Raw genomic sequence first — 23988 nt, forward strand, 5'->3', positions numbered from 1 at the left:
CAAATATCGAGAGTATTGGTGCAGTCAACACCATAGCATCAGTGCTGGATACATAGCCCTACTCGCTGCCCTCCCTTTTGCGGCTCGGAGTTATTGTTACACGTTTGTCACATATTGCAGCCAAACCAATCGGACTAACCACCACAGGCCTCTATGAAACTAAGGAATGCTATATCAACTTCATGAGAGTACTTGTGCAGTCGACACTCAGTGCTGGATATATACCTGTATTCTCTTCATCTTGCGCCTTGGATTCATTATTATACGTGTGTCATTGCAGCGAAACCTTCCGGACTAAAACCGCCACAGGACTCTATGAAATTGAAGAATGCTATATCAACCTCGTGAAAGTATGGTTACCACTTTTAGAACCACTTTACAATCCACTCAAAATGAGCTTCACTAATACTTACATGTTCTTATGAATCATTCCGAAATGCCCCTCACTACAGATTGCTATTCACTTGGAGAATGTGCAACTTTGGATTCAAATTACAATGCCAATTTTGGAGTTCAATAATAACATTTAAGAGTTTTTATAAAGCGTAAATTTTCTCCTAAAATTTATTATAGCGCTACAAATATTAGCAATACAAGATAATTTATGGGCTAACTCTTCAAGCAAGATTATTATGTGCTCGGGGAGAAGCGATTCTGACAGATCTGTCACCTCAGGACCGGTATGATCTTGGAACAACTAGAAGATGTGTCGTTTCAATTAAGCTATAATCCAACATTATAACAAAAGAGTGTACAAAACCAGACAAAGAGAAGCAGCCAAAAGACATCAAGTTAATTCCTTATTGAAAGGTGAAGAGAAAATTCAAATCCTAGTTGAAAATTTTGCTTTACAAAGCATTGATCTTGAAAACACGAGGGATACTAACCTTTGTCAATTTTCTATGGAGAAAGGCAAACGTACACAAGTAAGATTTGAAGCTTTGCATGGCGGAAGTACATAGGATGTAGGTTTGCGGGTACGCCATGTAAAATTCTCTTTTGGGAAGAGGTGTGGTTCTGAGAAGAACCGGTGAGTGTTTAACTCGACGTTTAGGCCAGTATGCTCTGGCCGTCCTCAGGAGAATGTGTGCTGACTCGAGTGGATGCCGTGTAATAAAGGTTGTCTGGAGTCGGTGAAACGTGATGTGGCTTGGTGGCTTGCTGAGGGTGCACTGGAGCATGCAGGTGTTGGATCCAGTGGAGGACTAAGGATGCAGATTTGGGCGGGAAACTAGTTTAGGCGGGAAACTGGGGATGGGTTGGCTTCGGGTAGAGAGGACCCTAACACCAGGGGATGAGGGGGGCCTGGGTTTCAGGTATAGAGGACCCTACTGCCCGTGTGGTGGTGGTGGTGGTCTTGGGTGCTAGCAGTGGGCGCCAGATGTCGCTCAGCTTGAATCCGATGTCTTGAGGGACGGTGTTGTGCCGGAAGATTTCGATTGCCTCCCGGATTCTTGGGTGCCAACGCTTGATGGGGGCGATGAGTTCTGCGTTGTCCCATTCGATGCGGTGGTCTGATGTGTGTGCATGTTTGATGATTGCTGATTTCTCGTAGTCTCCTCTGCGGCCGTGTGCTCGATGTTCTTGAAGTCTGGTGTGGAGGTTCCTGCCGGTCTCCCCGATGTATACTGGGTCGCATTCACAGGGAATGCGGTAGACACCGGGCGACTGCTGGGTGTTTGTTTGTCCTTGTGGGTATGAAGCAGGTTCTGTAGTTTGTTGGGCGCTGAGTGAATGACCCGGATGTCGGCTGCCTGAAGGATCCTGCGGCGTTGGTGTGATGCGGGGCCCAGGAAAGGCAAACATACTGTGGAAATGGGGGACTTGGGGGCTTCGGGTAAAGGGGACCCTAACGCCGGGGGTGGTGGGGGGACTTCGGGTATAGGAAACCATATCGTCCCGTTGGTGGGTTTGGAGAGGTTGACGTGTTTGTAGCCTATCCATTGAGTTGGGGAGCCGTCTTGATGTGCTTGGGTCTATATTAATAAACACTGTATGCTCAGTGCTCGTCTTGACAATAGTCAAGCATACAGTGTTTATTAATATATACGTTGGGTAAGGGCAAAACCCGTTATATAGATTAACATCTCCCCAACGCAAAAATACATTTTGAAAACTGTAGATTTGTAAGACATTAACTGTTGATTCGTGACGAATCTCCAGTTATTGTCTTGCGAATCTATAATTATTGTTGGCAACAATAACTATAGATTCGTAGCTTACGAATCTACAGTTTGCCGTAGATTCGTAAAAATAATCTACACTTTGAATAAAGTAGTGACGTCACAGACATAGTTTAATCATGAATAACCTTTCAACAGCGAGAGAAAGCAAGCGTTTTATACTGTTTGTGCTGCAAGTATAGTTTTTATTTACGTTCATGCAAATACATGTCATTTAAGTAATGCTTAACCAAAGCAGATAACCCACACAACAGTCCCTAATTCGCCTCCCAGGCCTTACACCCCCGAATACACGCGTTTCACGGAATTCGTAGCCCGATGGCGCCAGGCGTTAATAGTGTAATTCTTCAAAATTGTGTAACGCCGAGCCCGACATACCGTCCTCAAACACTGCTAAGATTCGCGTATTGGCGAGCTCGTACACATCTGATTTCTTGCTCCTCAGGAAAAAAACAGAGGGTTCACAGAGGATCATGAACGTGATGATCAATCTTCCACTTCACGGCAACTATTCACTTGCTCTTCATGTACAAAAGCACCGCTCCCCATTAGGTTCCCGTAAGAATCCAGGCCCTTTACGTCAGCTTTGAGGCATAAATGTCGAAGTGGCAGTGTGGCGACCAGAAGGGCTTCGAAGATCAGAGACAGAAAGGGCCTGGAACAGCTCCAAGAGACGCCGCCGCTCGCGGACTAGACAACAGCCTGTAGACGCTAGCTACTGGCCTGGGTGAAAAGGATAGGTTGTTTCCATGGCAATGTGACACGATCATAAGTCGATAACGAAAAAATCCCCCTGCAACTTACGAGGTGCAAAATTACGGACAGAGGTAGTCGTATACATTCGCAATAAAATATTCATGACCGTAACAGGAGAGTAAATTCAGTTACACGTGCCATCAACAATGGTCAAAAATAAACATTATCGATAATTACTTGTAAAATAAACATACATACACAGTTGACTCTCGATATAAAGAGCACCGTTATAAGAAAACAGTGTCAAAGAGTAAATTTTGAGCAGCTGAATATTTTGAATAATGTTTTTCTTTGTTTTTCTTCGCCTTTGATAACAAAGTCATGGTTATCACAAGGTAATTTTTTTCTAGCCACTGCACGTTTGTTATAACGAGAGTTGACTGTATCATTGGAGAGTAATCAAAACTCAGAACTCCGTACTCTATTTTGGGCAGCTGATTCAGATGTGAATATCTATGAGGAAATGAACTTGAAAACAATACAGGGCAGATCCCCAGCGTACAAGGGAGCATTTCTTGCTAATGACAACAAAACGTTGTGTCAAACCACACATTCCTCTCATTCGAATAAAGAAATGTTGACAATACTGCTAATCGTTTTCCAAATAGCAGTAGGCCTATGGCAAACATTTCTCAGAATCACGACGATAGTTTTGGCACGGTTCCACTGTAGCTTAGTGTACAATAAAAGCTTCTAGAATAAACTCCTCCAATATATACTAAGGCTAAATACATGTATATTAATAAATGTACAACTGTGAGACACGTTATGGTAATTACTTATAAACCACCAGGAAGACGTTTTGCAATCAGAGAAACATTTCAAAGTCTTCATGTACTAGAGGCAAAATTCTATTGTCCGAAGTAGGATAGATAGAGATTCGTTTGACCAGGATATAGGGAAAAAGTGGGGGACAGGTCGTCGAAGTTGGAAACACGTTGTGCACACAAATTAAGAACTCCTTAATTAAAAAACCCCAATGAGAGCGAGCATTTCGTTAATGTCTTCAATAAACACATATGAAGCCAACTGTATACATCCAAAGATCAAAAGTAATGTTGAAGGCTGGGATTCTCGTCATATCTATCATTACAATCACATATACACAGCATTAAAGATACAGTTTGTGTGGCAATTGCTTTTTCCGTACTGAGGGATACAAAATAAATGTACATAGAGTCTGACCGAACATTACAAAACAGGTAGAAGAGCCAAGTGGATCCAAACCATTTTTTTTGGGGGGGGGGGAATTTTATTGGGGATAAGAGCCCCAAAATTCTCATTTTTTCTGCAACCTTTCATGGCCTTTCTACAGGTTGAGGCTACATTTGGTGCTTTGTATATGCTTCTGAAGGAGGGGACAGGAAATCACAAAATTGCCTTTCACTTCAAAAAAACAATTGTTTGCTTCTTTAATGTGGGAGTACCATGACCCCATTGACCACACATCCGCCCTTGAGAATAACAGAAGCCAAAAATGAAATGCCAATAATTTTATACAAATATGCACATCGGACATGAGAATATAATTTGAACAGTTTTGAATGCCTATAAAATGTCAAGTTTGTAACAATATTCATCCTCAGCACTACTTGCTACTGGGATGGTACTACTCAAGCAAAATGATGCCCTGGTTCTTAAAATTGTCTGTACTGTAACATCACATTTCTGGTTCAAAAGATTTTATCCGATCTGATTACATGATAAAAACAGGAATTAGTCCAACAAACGAGTCTAAAACTCCCTCAAAATTCTTGCACTGTCATTCAGTTTCTCTGGATACATATTTACAATCATTTACGATAAGATGGCCAGGTACTCTAGTGCCTTAATCGTGATACCACACTTGGTCCTTGTTATAACATCTCACTCACAGACTGCATCTTTATTGGCTAATAACTAGTCACATGCCATTCACTATATTGTTGTGCATGGCCAAAAGAACCATACTTGTAATAACCAAAATACTCTATGAACAGCAAAAGTTTTTGTGTATTATATACAGATGAGCATATTGTGCATCTTTCCAAGTCTGGTAATAAAGAGCTAGTTTCAAACATTCTGTGCAGAGATATTTTGGAAAATTGCTGGTGAATATCAAACAAATATTCAAATGGTATTTCATTTAATTATGTGAAGGCTAAATTAATCAAGCAGCACCTGTGTATGAGGCATTACAAAACAAATACTGACTTCTTTACCTCATGGGGCAGTAAAACGGTGATCCATGGAGTGTTCTGTTTCTCCCAAGATGAAATAAAGCCGTCAATACTTGAACATGTATACTATTTTCCAGCATCTCTGTTCGCATGGCAGTTTGGTTGTGGACTTCGGAGGGGAAGATTGGTAAGTTGGTCAGTGGTCACGTAACTACCAGGACCAACTGGCCCATTGGGCACTACCCCATCATCGATGATGACAGTGCTGGGGACAACGCCCAGATTCCCAGAAAGCAACCCTGTGGCTTCTTGCTGTGTCGCATTCGCCTGGGTTGTCAGCTTCAAGCCTAGATTCATTCTGTAGCACTAAGGGTTCAGCTACAACATTCTCCTGTGTGCGGTTGTTGTTGTTGTTCGAGGGGCTTTCCTCTGCAAAGGCCACTTCAGGATCCAGTGGCGCAATGTTGCTCATTTGTGCCGCTGTTATGTAGCCACCACCACTGCTGCCGCCCACGGTTCCGTTCATGTGGATGTGGTCGCTGTAGGTAGCAGGCTGCGCAGAGGGTGGTGGGGAGACATTCGACATCTGTGCTTGATCGACATAGCCAGAAGGTGCAGCATTGCGCATTGCCTCACCTGCAACGTTTCGAGCCATCAGAGGAACTGACATGTTGGGTAACATTCCCTGGACGACGTATCCATTCACATTGGCCGGCTCAACTCCATTCATGCTTTCCACATCAATACCGTCAGAGTATAGTTCATAGTTCAGTGCCCCTTCTTCACTGTCGTCAGAGAGGGCATCTGCACTTTGAGTCCTGGCAATATTTGTGGCTCCTGGGGGCTTGTTGGTAGGTGTGGTTTCAGAGACTGGCGGTGCACAAGGTGCTGTGGCTCCAAGGGACACCAATGAGGCTCTGTCTCGTGGGGGATTTGATGAGTCCACAGTACATTGCGAAGGTTCCTGTGATGTCCTCACATGTGGCCGATCAAAGGCACTGTGGACATAAGAATGGAAGTCTCTTTTCTTTAAAATATATACCTAAAAAGGGGAAACAGCAACAATCTGCAAGGAGCCAAAACTAACATGGGAAATTCCACCATCTGTCGCTTTCCATTGTTTGGAAAAAAATGCAATCAATGTTTTCACACAAATGAAATCCAGTTGCTTATCAAACAACTGGCACTATTGGCACTTGGCATTTCTTGGAGTGGGTGGCAACCAGCCCCTGGTATAATGTATGCAACAGATCATGAAGGTCTGAACAAAAATATGGGCACTTTACTGTTAGCAGACATCGGCACACTAATGAATCTATTTTTGATGGTTGTTTTGGTTTGATAACTACTTAATTAAACTGTGTAAGACAAATGTGTGCTCACTCAAAGCAGTGATGGGGGCCTGATAGCTGGAAATTTGCGAATCGACTTCTTGATACGACAGAAGATGATCACCACAAGCACAACGGCCATGAGGAAGGCAAAACACACACCAACTACAAGTCCAACAGAAATTGGCTCAGCTAAAAGGGAGGGAAAAAAAGATGGATCAGCCACGTGACAGCCAATGGACGAATTAGCCCCCGCCGTTCCACATCTTTTGACATCCACCGAGATGTTCCAGAAGTCTTTGCAGGATTGAGCTCAGGTAGAGCTCGGCAGCTGTAACACTGCGTGGTGACGGCATATCCTTGCACGGGCAAGTCCGATCAAGGACCAGAGTTAACCGTAACTCCACCAACTCTGATCAGGTGCATGCTATTTGAAGACAGCTGGACTAGTCTAGTCCACTATGAATGAGCAACCTACCAAGGTCGGTCACATCGCTGGCTGTAACAGCTGGTTTTAATAGCACAAGTATATGAAAAAAAAGAAGTAAAGGCAGGAAATGTACTAGCAAGTATGTCACTGGCCACTTTTTTCTATCCTTGTTATTTTGCCCTTCCTACTTCCACTGCTTCTCCTTAAAAGTCTAAATGATGGTTGACTGAAGTCACACGCACTTCAACTTCACTGCACACACGCTAGGTACATCACAAAAAAACCAGTAGTTGACTACTGGTCCTTGATCGCCTCAGACCTATTCAGTAAGAAGAGGTTAGAGGCTTTTAACTGGATTCTGTCCTGTCTGCCCTTATTTGTTATGGAAAGATAATCTGTCTCCTCCCTCAAGTTTTAACTCACGCGTTACGACGTTAATTCTACTGCACGATGACTTCTTCACAGATGTTCCCATGGAGTTGCGTGCCTGTATGTGGAAGTAGTAGTACTGGTCTTTTTGCAGGTCTGTGGACAAATATGATTTTTTTATGAGACATGCAGCCTGTAGACTAATTCCCCTGTCACAATTAAACACCAATATCTCTGTTCTGTAAGGGTCATGGGACACAGCAACTGAAAAAACTCAGTACTGAAACCAATGGAAGGATGTGACCAGCACTGAGTAATGTATTATCAGTTTGTGAGTGCCAGTTTTGTACCCGAGTACTTGTCGAGTACCAAGCTCTCTGCCAAATATTGAGCTGGGTGGGTGGGAATAAGGCTGGAGTACATGGACATTAGACGGTACTGGTAGATGCACAAAAGTAAGATTACAAAATAAGATGATGACTTCAGAACATCACTATTTCAAAAAAATTAAGTTTTTATGACAAATGTACTTGATAAGTACTTGGCTGAGTACTGTTCCGAGTACTTTTCTCTTTAAAACTTCACTTTTACAAAACCGGAGTGTCTGAAGTCTTACCCCTGTGCATGTACCAACAAAGGCTCATGTACTCCAGCATTACTCCCTAGTCCTAATCAGTTCAATAGTTGGCTAAAAAAACTTGGTGCTCGTAAAGTACTTGACTACAACACTAATGAATGCTACTGGTCAGTGATGCATGCAAATACATGGTGTAGTCACTTGTAAAGGAGATTGAAAAAAAAGGACTCTGCGCCACTTTAACAACTGCCACATTTCCAGCTGGCTCAAACGCATGCCCACCTTTAAGTTACCACACAGACACAATGGGTTGATGAGCGTGGCACCTCCTCAGTGACAAATGACTTCTAGTTGTAGCTGATGGATTGGTTTTGCTCATGGCTGGATTACCCCATCTAATGCTTGAGGCCCATGAAAGAAATTGGGGACCTTCAAACACTCTAGGGCCGGAACAGATACCACAGTTTGCTTCTCTCTTTAAGTTTCAATATTCATGTACCGGTCGGAAGACCTGAAAACAATCTAGTACCCATTGTGCGGCAGCCATGCATCAACATGAAACACCTGGCTGCAGTGCTTACTAGCACTGTGGAATTGGTAGAAGTGCCTAGAATGGAGTAGAACCAATGACACACGAAAGCGTGGGACCGACAGCAGACTTAAGTTGGCCCCCTGGTTTCACAGCATTCAACTGTGTGCTGCATGCAATGCCCACATTGTGTAATGAAGGCAGGGCTCACAGAATCGGTAGTCCGACGTCCCAGGAAAACCAAACTATTTCGTTGGGCAACCAAATGTTCCTAGCTGCCAGCCTGGTGGGCAAGCACCTGTTTTCGGCAACACATTTTTTTGGCCCGGCGTTTTAGACATTTCAGCACCGTGCACTGAAAAAAGATCGCAAAAAAAGACCGCAAAAGATCGACATCCCAACCTTGATGTTACACAACTGTACATGTTCGGGGAGGTGCACCATGGTACGTACGGTCAAATCATTGGCATGAACCAAAGGTGTCTGCATTCAGTCGTTTTCCTTGTTGCGGATCGCTAAAACTATATTCAGTCATATTACAGCTCAATTACCATCAAATTCCAAAGAAATGGGAGCAGAGGTCTACCTTGTACATGTATATTTTCAAATTTTGAGCTTTGAATTTGTCTTACAAGATCGACAAAAGTGACGACGACACTTTTCCTAGTTCTGGATCACTTCAAAATTTTCTTTACACATAAAACGTAGTCAAGCGTAAACCCATTTCTCTGCCAAAACCATTGTAACAAGCATATTTTCTAGTACAGAAAATCTAATTTTAAAGGGGATTTGTTTATATATTAGAATATCAGTGCATCAACATGGATAGCCTGCATAAATTTTGACTTGACTTTGGTGCTCAGCGAGCCATCAACCACAAATCCCCCTACGCCACAAAGTTGGCGAACCCATTACATCACGTACAAATCTGTTACGCACGTAGTCTCCCGTGCCCGAAGGGCAACTACATTTTTAAAAATTTCGCGAGCCCTGGAAGGTTCACTTACCTGTAGTTACTGTATAAAGGTAACAGGGTAAACACCGAGTTTCCTCTTGCACTGCATCAGCAGGCAAGGGCGCAGTTAGAAGGGCTAAATTCCCACATTCAATCAGTGTCATTTATCAACCACAACTGAAAAATGCATCGTATTTCATTTCATGATGCAATACTGCCTGTAACTGCAATTCTCGGTTGCACTGTTTTTCAATGTATGAGTAACTGTTTCCAGTAACAAAAAAGCAATGCACACCGTGCAAGGGAAGATGAATCATCTGATCAGCAAAGACTTAAAAAGAAAAACAAACACCTAACTCTGTGGCCAGGCAGTTTACTAAACAACCCCCTTTCACAGTGTAGTGCCCCACTGGAAAGACCCATAGAAAACATCACCTTGGCATTCCTCCAAATGTGAGGATGCCTACCATTGCAGTGTGAACAGAGCCTAGAATGCTTTCTAAAGGCAAACACTGAAGCACTTTGGAACATGAGGCTTGTCTCTATCCTTTGGATCTGCCACAGGTAGGACTGTAAGCTTTAAGCAGGAGGCACATTAGCCCTAACTTCCTAGAGCAACTTACCAGCAACCTTCCTCATCCTTGGAAATCCCAACACCGAATAGTAAACTGTGCACATAAACAGCTAGACTCTGCTTTATTTGCGGTATGCCTAATCCCACACAAAACACAGTCAGTTTACTAGTGAAGTAATCATTCTAACTGATTCTAACAGACCCCAGTGTTGGAGTTTTGCTGGTTGGGGAAGGTAAGGGTTAAGTCTAGTACCCCATATCAGCTCACCATAGACTGTGTAGTTGGTGACATTCATGCCCACACTCAGTGTCGTCGGCTTGCCTCCATCCCCGCTGGTGTATGAGATGAGGTATCCGAGCAACTCCCCATTTAGTTTGAACTCATTTGACAGGGGCTGTGGTATCAAAATCATAGCATGTCCGCTGTTACATGTATTTCATTTGCAGGGCCAATATAAAGAAATGCAGCGCTTCTTAATGCGATTGACCACAAACCCCCTCCCCCACTCCCAAAACATACCCAAATGGAAAACCCACCTCAATAATTAACTGTGACCCTCTCTGTGAAAAAGAGTCATGTCACTAAAGCCACTTTGGAGATAAAGGCCTTTGAAAGAATCTTGCACAGTGTTTAAAGCAATAGGAATCCTCAACATTTTAGTATCTACTGTACGTAAGTCCATTTTTATGTAACATTGTGTACCAAACTGAGTGACACATCAAAACAAAGAGCTCAAATTCCTCATAGGACCAAGTAAAAATCAAAGGTAGCCACAGAGACTTGTGATTCATTTTTACAGAGTAGGTTACAAATACAGGCATTTTTGTACCAAAGCAAGAAAAACACAAGAAAATTTTAGCCATTCGGAAATTACATTACTTGATATAAGCTAAAAAATGAAGGCATTCATCGGCCCAAACCACAAGTACAACACGTACTGTGCCAAACGGGAAAATGTTATGCTACTGCTGCAATGGTATCAACCATTTGGTATCAAAGCTTTAAATTTGCTAAAATATTATCAAAAAATAAAACAGGACACAAACACAGCAAAAAAAAAAGTAATTCAACAGTTTTCGATTCAGTTGGAAATGTTCCACTTCCATCCAAGGCTGGGGTATCTTCTTTTTTTGGTAAGATTTCCAATAACCCACCTTCCAAGAGAGCTGCACTTGCCTCCTGTTGCTGTTATGATTCGGTTTGTCGACGCATCTGAAATTTTTTGGCAGATCTCGAGGGACTTTGAAGAAAACCAAGAATGTTAATTTTAAAAATATGAAAAGTACAAGCAAAAAAATCATAACAAACCCCAAAAAATCCAAGTTGGCAAAGAAGATCATGTACATGTACCTGCTACTCATACATGTGTATTTTTTTCCCTTCGCTCCTTCTTAAGTTTGTAGGAACATTCTGTAAAGCCGACACTACCGAGGATATGACACAGTATATACAAATGGTATGTCAATGAGGTCATGACTGCACATCCAAACACCCAGAGGGACTTTGATAAGAAGTTCCCATTTCAGCTAATTTGACTGACCTCTGGTCAGTGGTCACCCACAGGCCCGAGGGGGACACTGATGTACAAAAGTGACCTAATTACACCAGCCCACAAATTTCATTACATGCATGTACCTCTGTGCAAAATACAAAAAGGAACTTTTCAGGGATTACAACTTAAGACATTCTAAAGAGTCACATATTTTCAGCAAAGTGCCCGACTGGGCACTATTACTTTAAATTACTTGCAATGTACATGTAATTGCGAGTGCCTAATTTGGACGGAAACAAATGTCATGGAATGGCCTGTACAGGTGTCCCTATGATTACATGTAGGTTAGAGTCGGTCCTCACTTCTTTTGGTGTACAGTTATATGTACTTGCTATACGTGTTTTTTTTTCTCAAACTGTAAACATTTGAAAAAAGATAATGTAATAAAGATTCGGGTTGACTTCCATGTAGTGGGTGGCCAGCTACGGTTCCAAAGACAATCAACTCCACTCAGTGCAGGACCCAGTCTGGTCTGACAGGTCAGCTGAAGCAAATCAACACATTTCTGCTGCAAATGGCATTAATCAGATGTGGTTCCTAAAATGTCAGACGTGGATGACCGACGATCCCCTGTCCTGGTTCCCCCTTCCACAGTGTTACAAAGCACTGCGAGTGAATGGTGGTCTTACCTCCTTCAGTGGTACGCCCTTCAGCCACTTCTGAATAGTTGCTTTCAATGGTTGGACTAAGATTGGCACGTTGCGCCTTCACTCTGACTTTGTACAAGCCGTATGGATGACCCAAACCCACGAGAGTGTACTTCACTGTTCCTTTCTCGGTCTTGTTAATACACAGAATTGAGGTTAACAAACTATTCACAGTATGCTGTCAAGACATTTTGGGAGACGGGCATGCCAGTTGGGTCTGTACTGATGGGCAAGTTTTGTTTAAATATAAAATAAGGCAATGGGCAGGTGATGGGAGATGACAACTTGTATTTCCAAGGATGGATTTACGCCGGGGAGATGTTAATCAATCTTGGACTTTTGCCCTGCCCAACATGCATCATAACATTGTATACTCAGTGTTTGCTCCCATAGGCTTGTGAAAAAACCACAAGCGTACTTGGGTGGGACTCGAACCCACAACCTCCTGCTAGTGCAGATGTCTATGGTACACATCGAGCAGGGCAAAAGTCCAAGATTGATTAACATCTCCTTGGTGTATATCCATTCTTAGAAATAGTTGTTCTCGTTAACCGCTGCTACGTCTGAGTCGAACCAGCAAGCCGACACCGGCAAGCTCGGTGGTCGAGTAGTTAAGACATCTGCACTAGTAAGCAGGAGGTCGTGGATTCGAGTCTCACCCGGGTACACTTGTGGTTTTTTCCACAAACCTTCAGGTGCAAACATCGAGTATACAGTGTTATGATACACGTCTAGCAGGGCGAAAGTCCAAGATTCACTACAACTTGCCACGGTGGGAGTTTCCAGCTCAATTCACCACACAAATGCAATGCAATTTACCCGTACCTGCTTCTTATACCAGCTTTCATTGGCTGGGGTACCTTCCCACCTGTACTCTACGATGTAGGTAATGACCCCTGGGTCGGAGAGCTCATCTGGAGGACGCCAAGACAGGAGGAGCCTGGAGTCGGAATGGTTGGAAACGCTTAGCTGGCTTGGGGGATGCAACTTGCCTAAGAAACAACAGGAAAGATGCACGATTTTGGATCCATTGAACAACACCCAACTTCATGAAGCTGACAAGCAGAAAATACTGTTTTGTAAATTTATGGCCAAAGAAGTAAGCATAAAAAAAAATCCCTACCCCAAAACAGCTGACAACAACCTGTTAAAAGCTACATGTAGACTAATTGGACGCCATATTGGCAGGTGCCCTGCTTTTGCCAAGGCTCCCCAAAATTAGCCATGCTTCCCATTTGTTCATTTGTTCAGGTTACGTGAAGAATTTGCACTTTATAAATGAATCAATAGGACTGTATTACTATATCATGACTCACATCACGATGAATGTGATTTGATTTCAGTCTGATGTTTTGTGTTGTGCCAAGTGGTTTGGTATCACTACAACTCAGAATATGCAAGCAGTTGCTCCTCTCAATGCTCCCATCTCAACACATGTACATGTACAAAGGGACAGAAACAAACAGCAAATTTCTTGTGGAGACCTTTTATCCTACTCTCTTGGGCCTCCACAAAGCACCAGTTCATCAGATCATACTCACACATGGAAGGACAAGGCAAACGCCACATGCTTCTTCAGCTATGCCAGCAAGGCATAAAAATGAAGGGATGCTGAATTTGTTTACCCAGTAATGCATCCAAGAAACAAACAAAACAAGTTCAAAATGAGCTGACATGGACTCTACTTACTGTCTGTAAGGGTGTTGAAGGATATGTTTGTAGAATCTGCCACCATGTTCCACTCATTGGTTGTTCTGACGCGGTAGTGACAACGATAGCATGGCTTACACTTGCATTTACAGCTGGTGGCACCGCATACATGGCAATCAGGGGAACGGCATTCCTCCCAAACTTCTCCACTGCTGGTATAATGATATCAAAGACAATGTGATGGTGATTTGAAAAACAACATTCTATCTTTTGTTGTTTTGAGCGAGTGCCATCTAGAAACCTAGGGCATGTAAGGATGTCCCTAGGTACAATGAATGTATCGTAAGCTTTGGAATATAAGCCACGGCTTTTGCATGTATGTTGATTCTCATGCTGAAAAAGTCTCTACAGCTAATACACCAGACGCAGGCCTTGAAATAGTACCAGCCCGGCATAAAACTTCTAGCGAAAAATGCTCCGGGCTACCTAAACTTGGTTCCTTGGTTGCCCGGTGGACTGGTGAAAAATTCAGAATAAGCCTACCTGTTAAAACTTAGATCAAAATATATAATGCTTGTTGCGATAATAAATACAAGATCGCAAAAACCGAGTTGTTGTGGATGTGTTTTTACTTGAGTTTTTGAAACGTGATTCTCGCATGACAGGGCGATAAGCGACTGTGAATGCCATGAACAGAGTAGACTGGTGGGTTGTAGTGCTGGAGTAGCATAGCACATGGTACAGTGCTATACCACATGTGCACACTATTCTCGTCTACTGTTTAGGCCACTTCTGCTTCTGACTACATGTACATGCCTCTCAAAAATAGTATCGGTAGCAGGGTTCTGGCCAGGATGGTTTTAGTGCCGGCAGGACTATCTAAGCGGAGCGCCACCATCGGTTGGCACGGAGTGTAGCAGAAAATTTTTGGAATCTAAAAGCCCCCAGATGGCCGGAAACAGCACTTTCTGGGTGTTTTCAGCTGTGTATACACAGCCTAGAATTAGGGATCTCATGTCTGAAATTTACTTTAAAAAATTGAAAATTTGTAACTAGGATGAGGTGATAATTTTAGACGGGCAATTGAATTAGAAAAAAAAAGAGTAGAAATAAATATTGATTTTATTCTGTAAATCCCTTAAATATTGAATTAATTTCTATCTCTATGATGCCCATAATTTTTCATTGCTATTCAAATCATTTTTCATTTTTTTTTGTGTGTTGAAAATAAGGCGAAACATGCAAAATCTTGGCAGAATATTTTCCTTATTTTCTTTGTACAAAAGTTCGTACAGTATGCATATGGGATAACGACATTCATAAATGTGTGCAGGGGTTTTCTGAACAGTCATTTTAAAGTCTACATGAACATAATGTAGATTGGCCATTTGCTTTTCAGACACATTTGGCCATGTGTCACGTGCATACTGAGCGCGTGTATCTTGCCATACGGAACTCGTTTACGGAAAAGGCAAAATCATGCTGTTACTTTTGAATAAAAAAATTGCGGAGTTAATATTTTCACCGTGGGATAAACAACAATTAACGAATGCGATGCGATCGTTGGTTTAAAAAACGATCGCAGTGATCGTTTTATGCAACATCGAGCAGAAAATACATGCACCGAATGTTGCTAACCGTGGTCGGCGCGGCGAAAAACAGTCACAGTCGATTGTCAGTTTTGCAAGTACATGTGAATTGTTTTTCTGCCAGATTTTTAAGTGTTTAATTTAACGAAGTGTGAATGGGGTCATTTGCTATTTTGTCTTTCTGAAAGTTAAGCCAAATTTTCTTTTCAAGTTGTGGAACTGGGTAAAATGCGGAACTGGACAAACAACGCTGTACATCATGGAGAGGGGGTTTTCCGATCTTCGCACACTGAGATGAGAGCGTTGCATATGCAAGCCTATGTGTGGCCTTCCAACCAATGGAAAGATTCGTTACGCACTATGTACACGTGCATTGCGCGTAACAAAGCCTCCTATTGGTTCATGTTAATATTTGGTCCAGATATGTTGCATATGCACGTCGTTGGTGCGCAGACGATATGCATGGCAGTGCAAAGTGAAATTTACGAAGAAATTTTACGGTTTCTTCACGATCTTCATATCTTCACGATCGATCCCTCGACCAAGATGCTATTTTATTTGGGTTCTTGTCGGGAATATGTGCCGGTCGGAAAAGTTGATTTGGCAGATTTTGGCGGTCGGCAATTCTGCGTGCCGGTCGGGCCCGACCGGCGCCGACCGGCAGCGGCAGATCCCTGCGGTAGGTCAGAATTTTGTTTGGTCAATTTTTTGTGCTGATGTAATAGCCTGAATGGGGATGAAAGCTTTCAAAAATTGTCTCAAACAATTATAAAACATGTCTTGATATAAGTAAAATTTCTGCAGTTGACAGATCACAAGAATTATGGACAATCACACACAGTTAGTCAGGTAATCACGATGGCAAACTAGCCAGCAATGTCGGTGTATCGCGTGGTAAGCATACATGATGCATCCAGACAGGCGATAAACCATGTGGCAGGAACTCGTAAACACAGAAAAAAAATACATAACCAAGAAACCAAGTTCTGTGAATTAACTTGAAGAAATCCTCTTGCAACATCGATGTTTTTCCACCTGCAGCTGTATGGCTACATGCGACACTGATGTAGTTTTGATCGACTCCTGACTGGGACGTAAAGACTGGTTAGCACATTTCGATCTCGTGTTCTTTTGCATGGCCACAGCGTGGTAGGAACCAGCACAGCTTTACTTTCATGCATTGAGCTTTGCACACAAAATTTCACTACTGCGACAGCAAAACATGAGTGGAACTCGTGAAAATGACAGAAGTTTCTTTTCAAAAATTGCAAATTAAGTAGGAAAATATATAAAAACAAGCGTTTTAACATGAGAGAGGGTTGTTGAAAGATATTTTGTAAAGACAGAAAAGACATCAGCATTAATTTCTATTTTGTTTAATTTTGTAAATTGGTTTTCTAACTTGCTGATAAAAATGTTAGGGTCGTGCAAAAAAGTAAGGGTCGGTGGGTAAACGGAAACCAGAAGTATTTTGGGGGGGCCCTTATCAATTTTTCCGACAACAACTAGCTTTACTGGGCATTGCAGGAGTCCCTGAAAGCATTTGGTACAAAGTAAACACAAAGCCAAACAGCACCCTCTTCTGATTGAAAAAAGTTTTCTCTCGTTCACCGCGCATGTTCGAAGGTCGGAAAGTAAGCAAAAAGTAGTAGCATTTTTTGCCAAATGTTAGCAACCCAAACGATAGGAAAAATGGAGCAAAGAGATGATTTTGATCCTGGCTCCGTGACCAGTGACTCCAGTGACTTTTACTGACATACATGCCTCTTTATTTATTTATTTATACCATGAGCCTTTTATTTTCCGAAATGACAAATTCTGCATTTGTAAGCTGATAACATAAACATTTTTTTTATAAACAAGCTAGTAAAACTCTAAAACGGGCTAGTAAAATATCCATTGAACTAGCCCAGTGGACTAACAAGGAAAAAAAGTTTGAGCAAGGCCTGCAGACGGCACGGCAAACTTTGAAGGATAAAATCAGTCACAAAAACCGTGGCCGGGCAATGCGTACCACGTGCTGGTGGTACTCAAGTTTTCATTGATTGCCATTTACATCTACTAACTTGAATCTTGGAAAATAAACAAAAATTTGAGTTGTCCGGATTTTGAGTTATTAACAAAATTCCCCGAGTCACGGAGTCATGAAACACATACATGAAATGTGTACGTTATCCTAAACTTGACATGCTCTACTGTGGCAACATTTTTGGTGATTATTTCCCCACTTTTTATTCATTCTCATGGTGTACTTTTTTGGCAGACAAATAATAATTTTACAAAGATTTTTTTTATTGTTGTTGTCTAAAGAATTCTTTCTACCATTAAAAGAAAACCAATCGCTTCAGTGGTGTGCCTTTGTGTGGCACATCTTCCGTCTTTTCGCCGATCGTGTTCAGCTTGACATGCCACAGAATTTTGGGGTTTTTCACTTGGGCTTTCTGCTGACAACACTTCCTGTGGTCACGTGGTTCTTGGAAAGTGTCAGTGATTGGACTGTCCACAAAAGGGTCTGCGGCAGCATTCAGGCCAGCCTGAAAACTGGGTTTGTCGTGGTCGCAGTGGTGTGTGCAGTGCATGTGCCGCATGCAACATGCATGCATGAAACACGAGCAGTTCCAATGTGATGACTCAAACCAAGGTTTCGTGGCAGATTTTTCATTTTTGAAGCAATTTGGCAGTGTTTTTTGATTGGCGTCACAAAAACTTTGAGATAACCAGATGTCATGTTGTGGACAGTTACAGAGGTTTTTTTCCTTTACAAAGAAGCCTATTCTTTTGGCAAGAAATAGTCGGTCTACAAGATGAAAACAATCTTTAGATTTATTTGACTTGGAGTTGACAAGATTTTATTGTTCATGCATGTCCCTGACCGCATAATTTTTACTGGCCGCTTGGGGAAAAACGGGCAAGAGCTGACGCACGGCCCACGCACACAGGAAAATCATCCAGCCCACAATAAATATTAAATTTGACAATATAAAATGACTTTTTGGGGGCGACATTCGTTCATACTTTTCTTACATTTATTAGGACTGTACATAACCACTGACGCACTGTACTGTTGCTTCATGGCTGGATCATCAGCACTGTGGCGTGACTTACATGTATACGCATACATGTAAGCTTGTACATGTATGATGATTTTAAACCTTAATTTGCCAATTTTGCATACTGTGTCTTATACATTTGTACACTGGGTGGTTCATTTTCCAAAAATTATGCTAGGTGTCAACAACGCATTAACAACAATAACTGAGATAAATTGAAGACCAATATGAGGTATATATTTAATTCTAAAAGAACAAAAAAGGAACCAAAATATACAAAGTACCATGGGAGTCCTTTCTGACTGTTTTATTGACAAGAACTAGTAGTGTGTTGTTCTTCTTGTGTTCCGCAATGTGTGGAACACAACATGAATTAACCCTTTAATATCTCCTCTAAGACCTTTCAAAATTCACCAGAAGATTTGGGAGGATTTCACAAAACTTTGAGAACTAGACATATGTACATGTATGTATGTACAGTGCAGATCCAGCCACTATTAATCTGCATGAGCCTTGATGACCAGTGAAAGTTACATACATTGTACATACAGGTACATGTAAAAAACAAATCTTGGCTTGAAGCAGTGTGGCCGATTTCGGATAATTCAGGAGGTCTTCTGCAAAATGACCGGTGAATACATGTGCATGCACCTGTGTAAACTCTGGACCACAGGCTGGCTATGCTGCCCTGCTGTTTTATTTGGAACTGGCAGATCACCAAGGTTTGATTTCCTGTGGCAAGTTCTTCCCCACAACTCCCTGTTCAGAGTCGCCATGAACCATAATTCCACAAAAGCATCCGGAAGGAAGATGTCCCACTCTGTCCAAGTGTCAAAGCCTCTACCCTGGCCTGCCCTTAAATCCTGTGTTGAGTAGTTATCCTTTATATATTTTCTGTACCGGTACTTTAACATATTTAATAACACTGAGGCACACTGTGCTAGGAAGTTATTTGAGCCATCAAAACTATCCAAAATTAAAAGGATACTTGTAAGGTACTCGTACACGCAATGCCGTTACCGGTATTTTTAAATACATGTACATGTACATGTGCAAGCCTTGAAACACACATGTGAGTCCCAATACAACTCATTTTCACATGTGTTGCTATTTTAAAGGGCTACTCTGATGGCTTGTTGGTTTTCATGCGAATCCGATTTTTAACACACGTAAGCAAAACTGTGGTGTCATTTTAGGCAGCACATCTCATTGTTACCGGGTACATGTACACTGATCTTGAAATCACAATATACTCAGGTCTGTGCTTACATGTATGTGACTCACTTTAATGCTGAAACTTCTGTTTCACATACATGTACCACGGAGCTATTAGCTCTGGACATGTAATAACAAAACTCAATGAAAATCTCCATGCGCATCTTTGAGTCTACTTAGCTCGAGTACAGGTACATGCAAATGTATGTGGGAAACATACAGCAAGGACATTTTTCAATTCAGCTGTGTTGGTTTTCATTTTGTTAATGTTGCATGTCACATTTTGCGTATCGCAATATGTATTGTGTCACAACCCATATATCGTGATATATATATGTACATGTACATGTATCGTGTTGTAAACAAGTTTTTTGTATTTAGATGAACCCTTCTGCTTCAACAGGTAAAAAAATTTGCAAAGTTACCTTGGTAATTTTCTGTACATGAGGATGTCGGTGGAATTCACGCTGTCATTCTGGCCTCCTCTCATCCACGTACACGTAACCTGACTGAAATCGTAGCTGAAGCAGTGCAAACCTGATGCGGGGTCCGGTGGAATTGGATCTACAAGACACAAGTTGTACATTGTACAATTCCGGTGAGAGCACTGAAGAAATGTGGTAGCCTGGGCACAGGAATGACCAGTCTTCTGTTCATGTGTTGCAATTCTTTATAAATCCAAGGTGTCATATGCCTGTGCAGTGAATTGGTTTTGACTGGGTTTGGCATGAAGTCACTGTTATTCAAAGTTCTCGCACGGGACAAACGCAACGAGGAAAAAACAAAGTACATATACGTGTACTATTCCTGAGCTTCCTGTTTCCTGACCTACCCTACTTTGACAGTGCAAAGTTAAAAGTTGTTTGGGGGGAAAAATTGGGGGGGAAGATGTGAACTGGAAACGAAGGGAGAAAAAAACACAAATGCATGTCCATTGCACACAAAGTATGAAGTGGTACAAAAAAATTCAATGGGCACATTCTGCACACAAAGTGCATGAGGTGCCATTTACTATTGTAAAGAGTGCCACCTGACCTCTCTTGCTAACGTTTTCAACCTGTGAACAATAATATGTACATGTACATGTCGAGCTGCAAATTGAATCAGTATTTCCAAAAAGGAAAAAACCAAAATTAATTTCTTCCTACATGTACATGTACAATGTAATTGATATCCACATGTACATGTACGGTACGTGTGCCCTGTTCTCAGATGTCATTACCAGTAAGCAGAATGACATAAACAAATGCAAAGGTGAGTCAACCACAGAGACCCGGTACCGTATTTCTTTTTCCCTGAATTCTCTCTATGTAACACCAGATTTGTCATATCACTTTCAGATAAAGTTAAAAGATAAAGCCATATTAATTAAAGTTTCAAATGAAGAGTCTGAACATACTCTTAGCAGCAAAGGTTGGGGATAAAAAATATGAACAAGCCAAACCATGCAGAACAAAACTACATGTACATCAACAAAAGCTGCTTCAAATTTTCGACAGAGGTCTTAAATTTTAGCAGGCCTACTACTCAGGACCTCATTTTAGATTCACAGATCCTTTTGGCAAACTTGCTCTACTGAAGGGGGCTGGGGAATGAATTAGTCAAGTCAGAGTGATTTTTGTTTTGCATACACTGTATAGTATTTGTCTGAATTCGGGTCTCAATCCATGGATTTGGAAGAAAATACAAAACACAGCATCAATGATTTCTTTGCTTGGAATGAGAATTTCCTTTTCTGATAGTCGTGAAGTCTGTCTCAACTACTGCAACAAAACTGCATGCCGTAAAGGATTACATGCATAGTCTAGATTTTGACTGAAGAGCCTTTAGCAGAAAAAAGAAAGAAACAGCTTCATTTCAATTTTGTTGTGTCACATTGCATTCAGAAGGATCAGATTTCCATTAAAAAATCACTGGCTAAAAATTATATACATCATATACCGGTATTTGGTAGTTACATGTATGTCAGATCACTTGCGTCTTTCCTGTACTCACCAACTCTGCTGGTGGTGTTCTCAGACCATCCTTCAACAACCAGCATACCGGTACCAGCAGCTGAATGCGGCCGGGGCATCAGTGGAACAGTCAGGCAGCACCAAATGAGCAACAGAGTTCTCCTCCACTGGGAAGTCTTGTATGCCACCATGTTGACTGAACACATCATGACAATGAGGAATGGAAACAAGACTGAAATTCACAATGTGTTACAAGGAACTTACCTCTAAAAATTACAAAGCGAAAGGACTGCTAGACATTACTCCCATCCCCGCAAAGAAAATTGTACAAGTACCGGTACATACATGTACATGTACATGTAAGTGGACTACATAGAAAATGTACAGTGAAACAAATTAACAGGGAGCTGATATGAGGAGCTGGTGAAAATACATGTACATGTATATATGTGGAATATAAACAGCTTTTTGGGTAATCCTACACAATATTTCTCATGTGATATGGCCTGAAAAGTTTAGATAACTTCCCCCTTAATTTCTCACATTTCCCCCAACATGTACGTGTACATGGAGGCCCCTTTCATTTTTACACTTAATTTACACGTATTTCAGACGCTCTGTTTATTTTGGACAAGAAACGTAGTACATGTACATGTCTTCTCTGGAAGTGGAGAGGAAGAAATCCTTGAAAAATCTGAGGGAAGCATTTCTCTTTGAACAGAACAACACAAACAGATTCTAGCCCACAAATTTGCATAAAAATGTGTGGAGAAACTGGCTTAGGGATGAACGCATCACGTACGCTGCAACAGGACAAAAGGCATCCACAGGTACATGTACCGGTATAAATGTATCTACAAATACATGTAGCACATACATGTACGCAGAACCACCTGGATGTACTTATACATGTGTACAAACACATGTAGTTTTGAAAATGGGTTCTGCCATGCGTATGTATCCATAGATCTAAACATGGCTTAGTTACAAGTATTTTCTCCTTTTTTCTGTTCCTGATATTTCATGGACATATAAAAAGACTGGAAATTGATGACAATTTTTTCAATCTGATACCGTACGTGAAAAGCAAAGACAGAAGTCTTTTCCTTTCTCCCCAATTCTTTCAAACAGCAAACAGAAATTTTATTTCAACCCTGAGCTGAGGTCCAACGAAGATGCTATTCTTTATCACGCACCACACTGCAGACATTGCCAATGTCATTGGGCATCTTGTGGGCGAAGTGGTAAATGGGCGAAGGGACTATATCTATGTACCACCCAATGAAATAATTAATGTCTGTTGATAATAATGATCTCCGACACACATTTTCTCAGTCATAGGAGCCAAGTTGGCTCGGGACCGAGTTGGGTACGGACCGAGTTGACCGGTACCCAACAACACACACCCACCTGACATGCCTGAGGATGAGTCGACTTGTTTTGCGGCCTATGACGGACGATTTGTCTCTTCATATGATGCAAAGACGGTTAAGTTGTCTCATCAGTTGAGCTGTCCCAAGTCGAGTCGGCAATCACACTTCAGTGATTAAAAGCAATGCCACAGAAGGCAGTGGCTATAGCACAGGCCTACATGATATAGGCTGGCCTAACGGCCAGACGTTAGGCTAAAAATTTGCCACTAAACTTAAAAAATAAACAAAAGCGTGGCTTTTTACTACACGCCCTTTACGCTCGGTTTTATCATGAATGGTTTACACAAACAATACCATGAAACATGGAGGGAAAAGTGTGAAATTTCTTACTCTAGGAACTGGCCTTTATCCTACGTGTGATACTAACGCTTTCTCGCAATCTTTCCGCTGTAAATACATATGTACATTGTACATGCATGTCATATAATGTGCTGTGCAGATTGTGACACAAACACGCTGGCCTACTGTACTTGCGTGTGCGTCACGCTTTCCAGGAACCTGATCATCCAACATGCGTCTACACACTACGGTGTACTATCAAGGCCACGTTACGCAGCGCGGTGGATAGCCTGAGAGTTGACTTCTGATAGCGCGCTTCGGAACTCTTGGATAGGAACGTGCACAAATTTTAGAAATGTGCAATTTGTTTTCATGAGTTATTAACACATCAAATTAACTGAAAATTATCTGACCCAAAAGAGAAATATCCTGCCAAACATTTACCCATTAGTCACTTCCGAAAACCTAAAATACACGAAGAACTGCGTGCAGCATACCTGCAGAGCGGCACCCAACCAAAAGCGAATTAAAAGAATTTGAAAAGTGTGCGTGGTATGCCTGCAGGTGGAGCTCAGGTATTAACTGTTACAGTGTGCACCCTGGCTGATGAGGCCGCGCCAGGCGGTTGGTGGCGAGGACTTCCTAGGACTCAACGCTGATGTTAAACGTACGTCTTTGATGGCGACTTTCGGACTGTCCTTGAAACTTCTGCCCTCCAGCTGAGCGGTTTCCTTTTCACAGCTTCCCGTAGACG

The 23988-nt window shown here is 41.9% G+C and overlaps 2 protein-coding genes across 7 annotated transcripts; both read right to left on the reverse strand.

The window, feature by feature from the left end:
- Window positions 1-2337: 2337 nt before the first annotated feature.
- On the reverse strand, window positions 2338-6071 carry LOC147795527 (uncharacterized). Its single transcript, XM_087131705.1, has one exon. The coding sequence runs from the start codon at window positions 5826-5828 to the stop codon at window positions 5346-5348; it is 483 nt and encodes a 160-aa protein (XP_086987831.1). The 5' UTR covers window positions 5829-6071; the 3' UTR covers window positions 2338-5345.
- On the reverse strand, window positions 2338-23445 carry LOC147795526 (neuronal cell adhesion molecule-like). Of its 6 annotated transcripts, none has more exons than XM_087131688.1 (11): window positions 23286-23445; window positions 21563-21718; window positions 19993-20131; window positions 13753-13925; window positions 12889-13055; window positions 12046-12196; window positions 11019-11104; window positions 10132-10258; window positions 7283-7384; window positions 6482-6621; window positions 2338-6096 (listed from the first exon to the last, which is right to left on the reverse strand). In XM_087131688.1, exons 2-10 carry the CDS (start codon window positions 21711-21713, stop codon window positions 6482-6484), a joined length of 1236 nt encoding a protein of 411 aa, XP_086987814.1. In that variant the 5' UTR covers window positions 21714-21718; window positions 23286-23445; the 3' UTR covers window positions 2338-6096. The 6 variants fall into 6 exon arrangements, with proteins under 6 accessions (XP_086987814.1, XP_086987813.1, XP_086987812.1 ...); XM_087131687.1 differs by having other exon boundaries at window positions 13753-13922; window positions 22933-23437; XM_087131686.1 differs by having other exon boundaries at window positions 22933-23436.
- Between the last annotated feature and the right edge of the window lie 543 nt (window positions 23446-23988).

This window comes from Acanthaster planci, unplaced genomic scaffold, assembly GCF_054643075.1.
Source record: "Acanthaster planci isolate LZ-2023a unplaced genomic scaffold, COTS_SCS Contig8, whole genome shotgun sequence".
NCBI lineage: Eukaryota > Metazoa > Echinodermata > Asteroidea > Valvatida > Acanthasteridae > Acanthaster > Acanthaster planci.

Bases quoted from the DNA above. Each gene is read 5' to 3' on its own strand.
- LOC147795527 (XM_087131705.1), bottom strand. From the start codon at position 5,828: ATGAATGGAGTTGAGCCGGCCAATGTGAATGGATACGTCGTCCAGGGA.
- LOC147795526 (XM_087131686.1), bottom strand. The intron at 12,197-12,888 runs GTACGGGTAAAT...TGTATTAACAAG, and splicing joins AAAGCTGGTATAAGAAGCAG to ACCGAGAAAGGAACAGTGAA. The intron at 10,259-11,018 runs GTGGGTTATTGG...TTGATACCACAG, and splicing joins AAGTGCAGCTCTCTTGGAAG to CCCCTGTCAAATGAGTTCAA.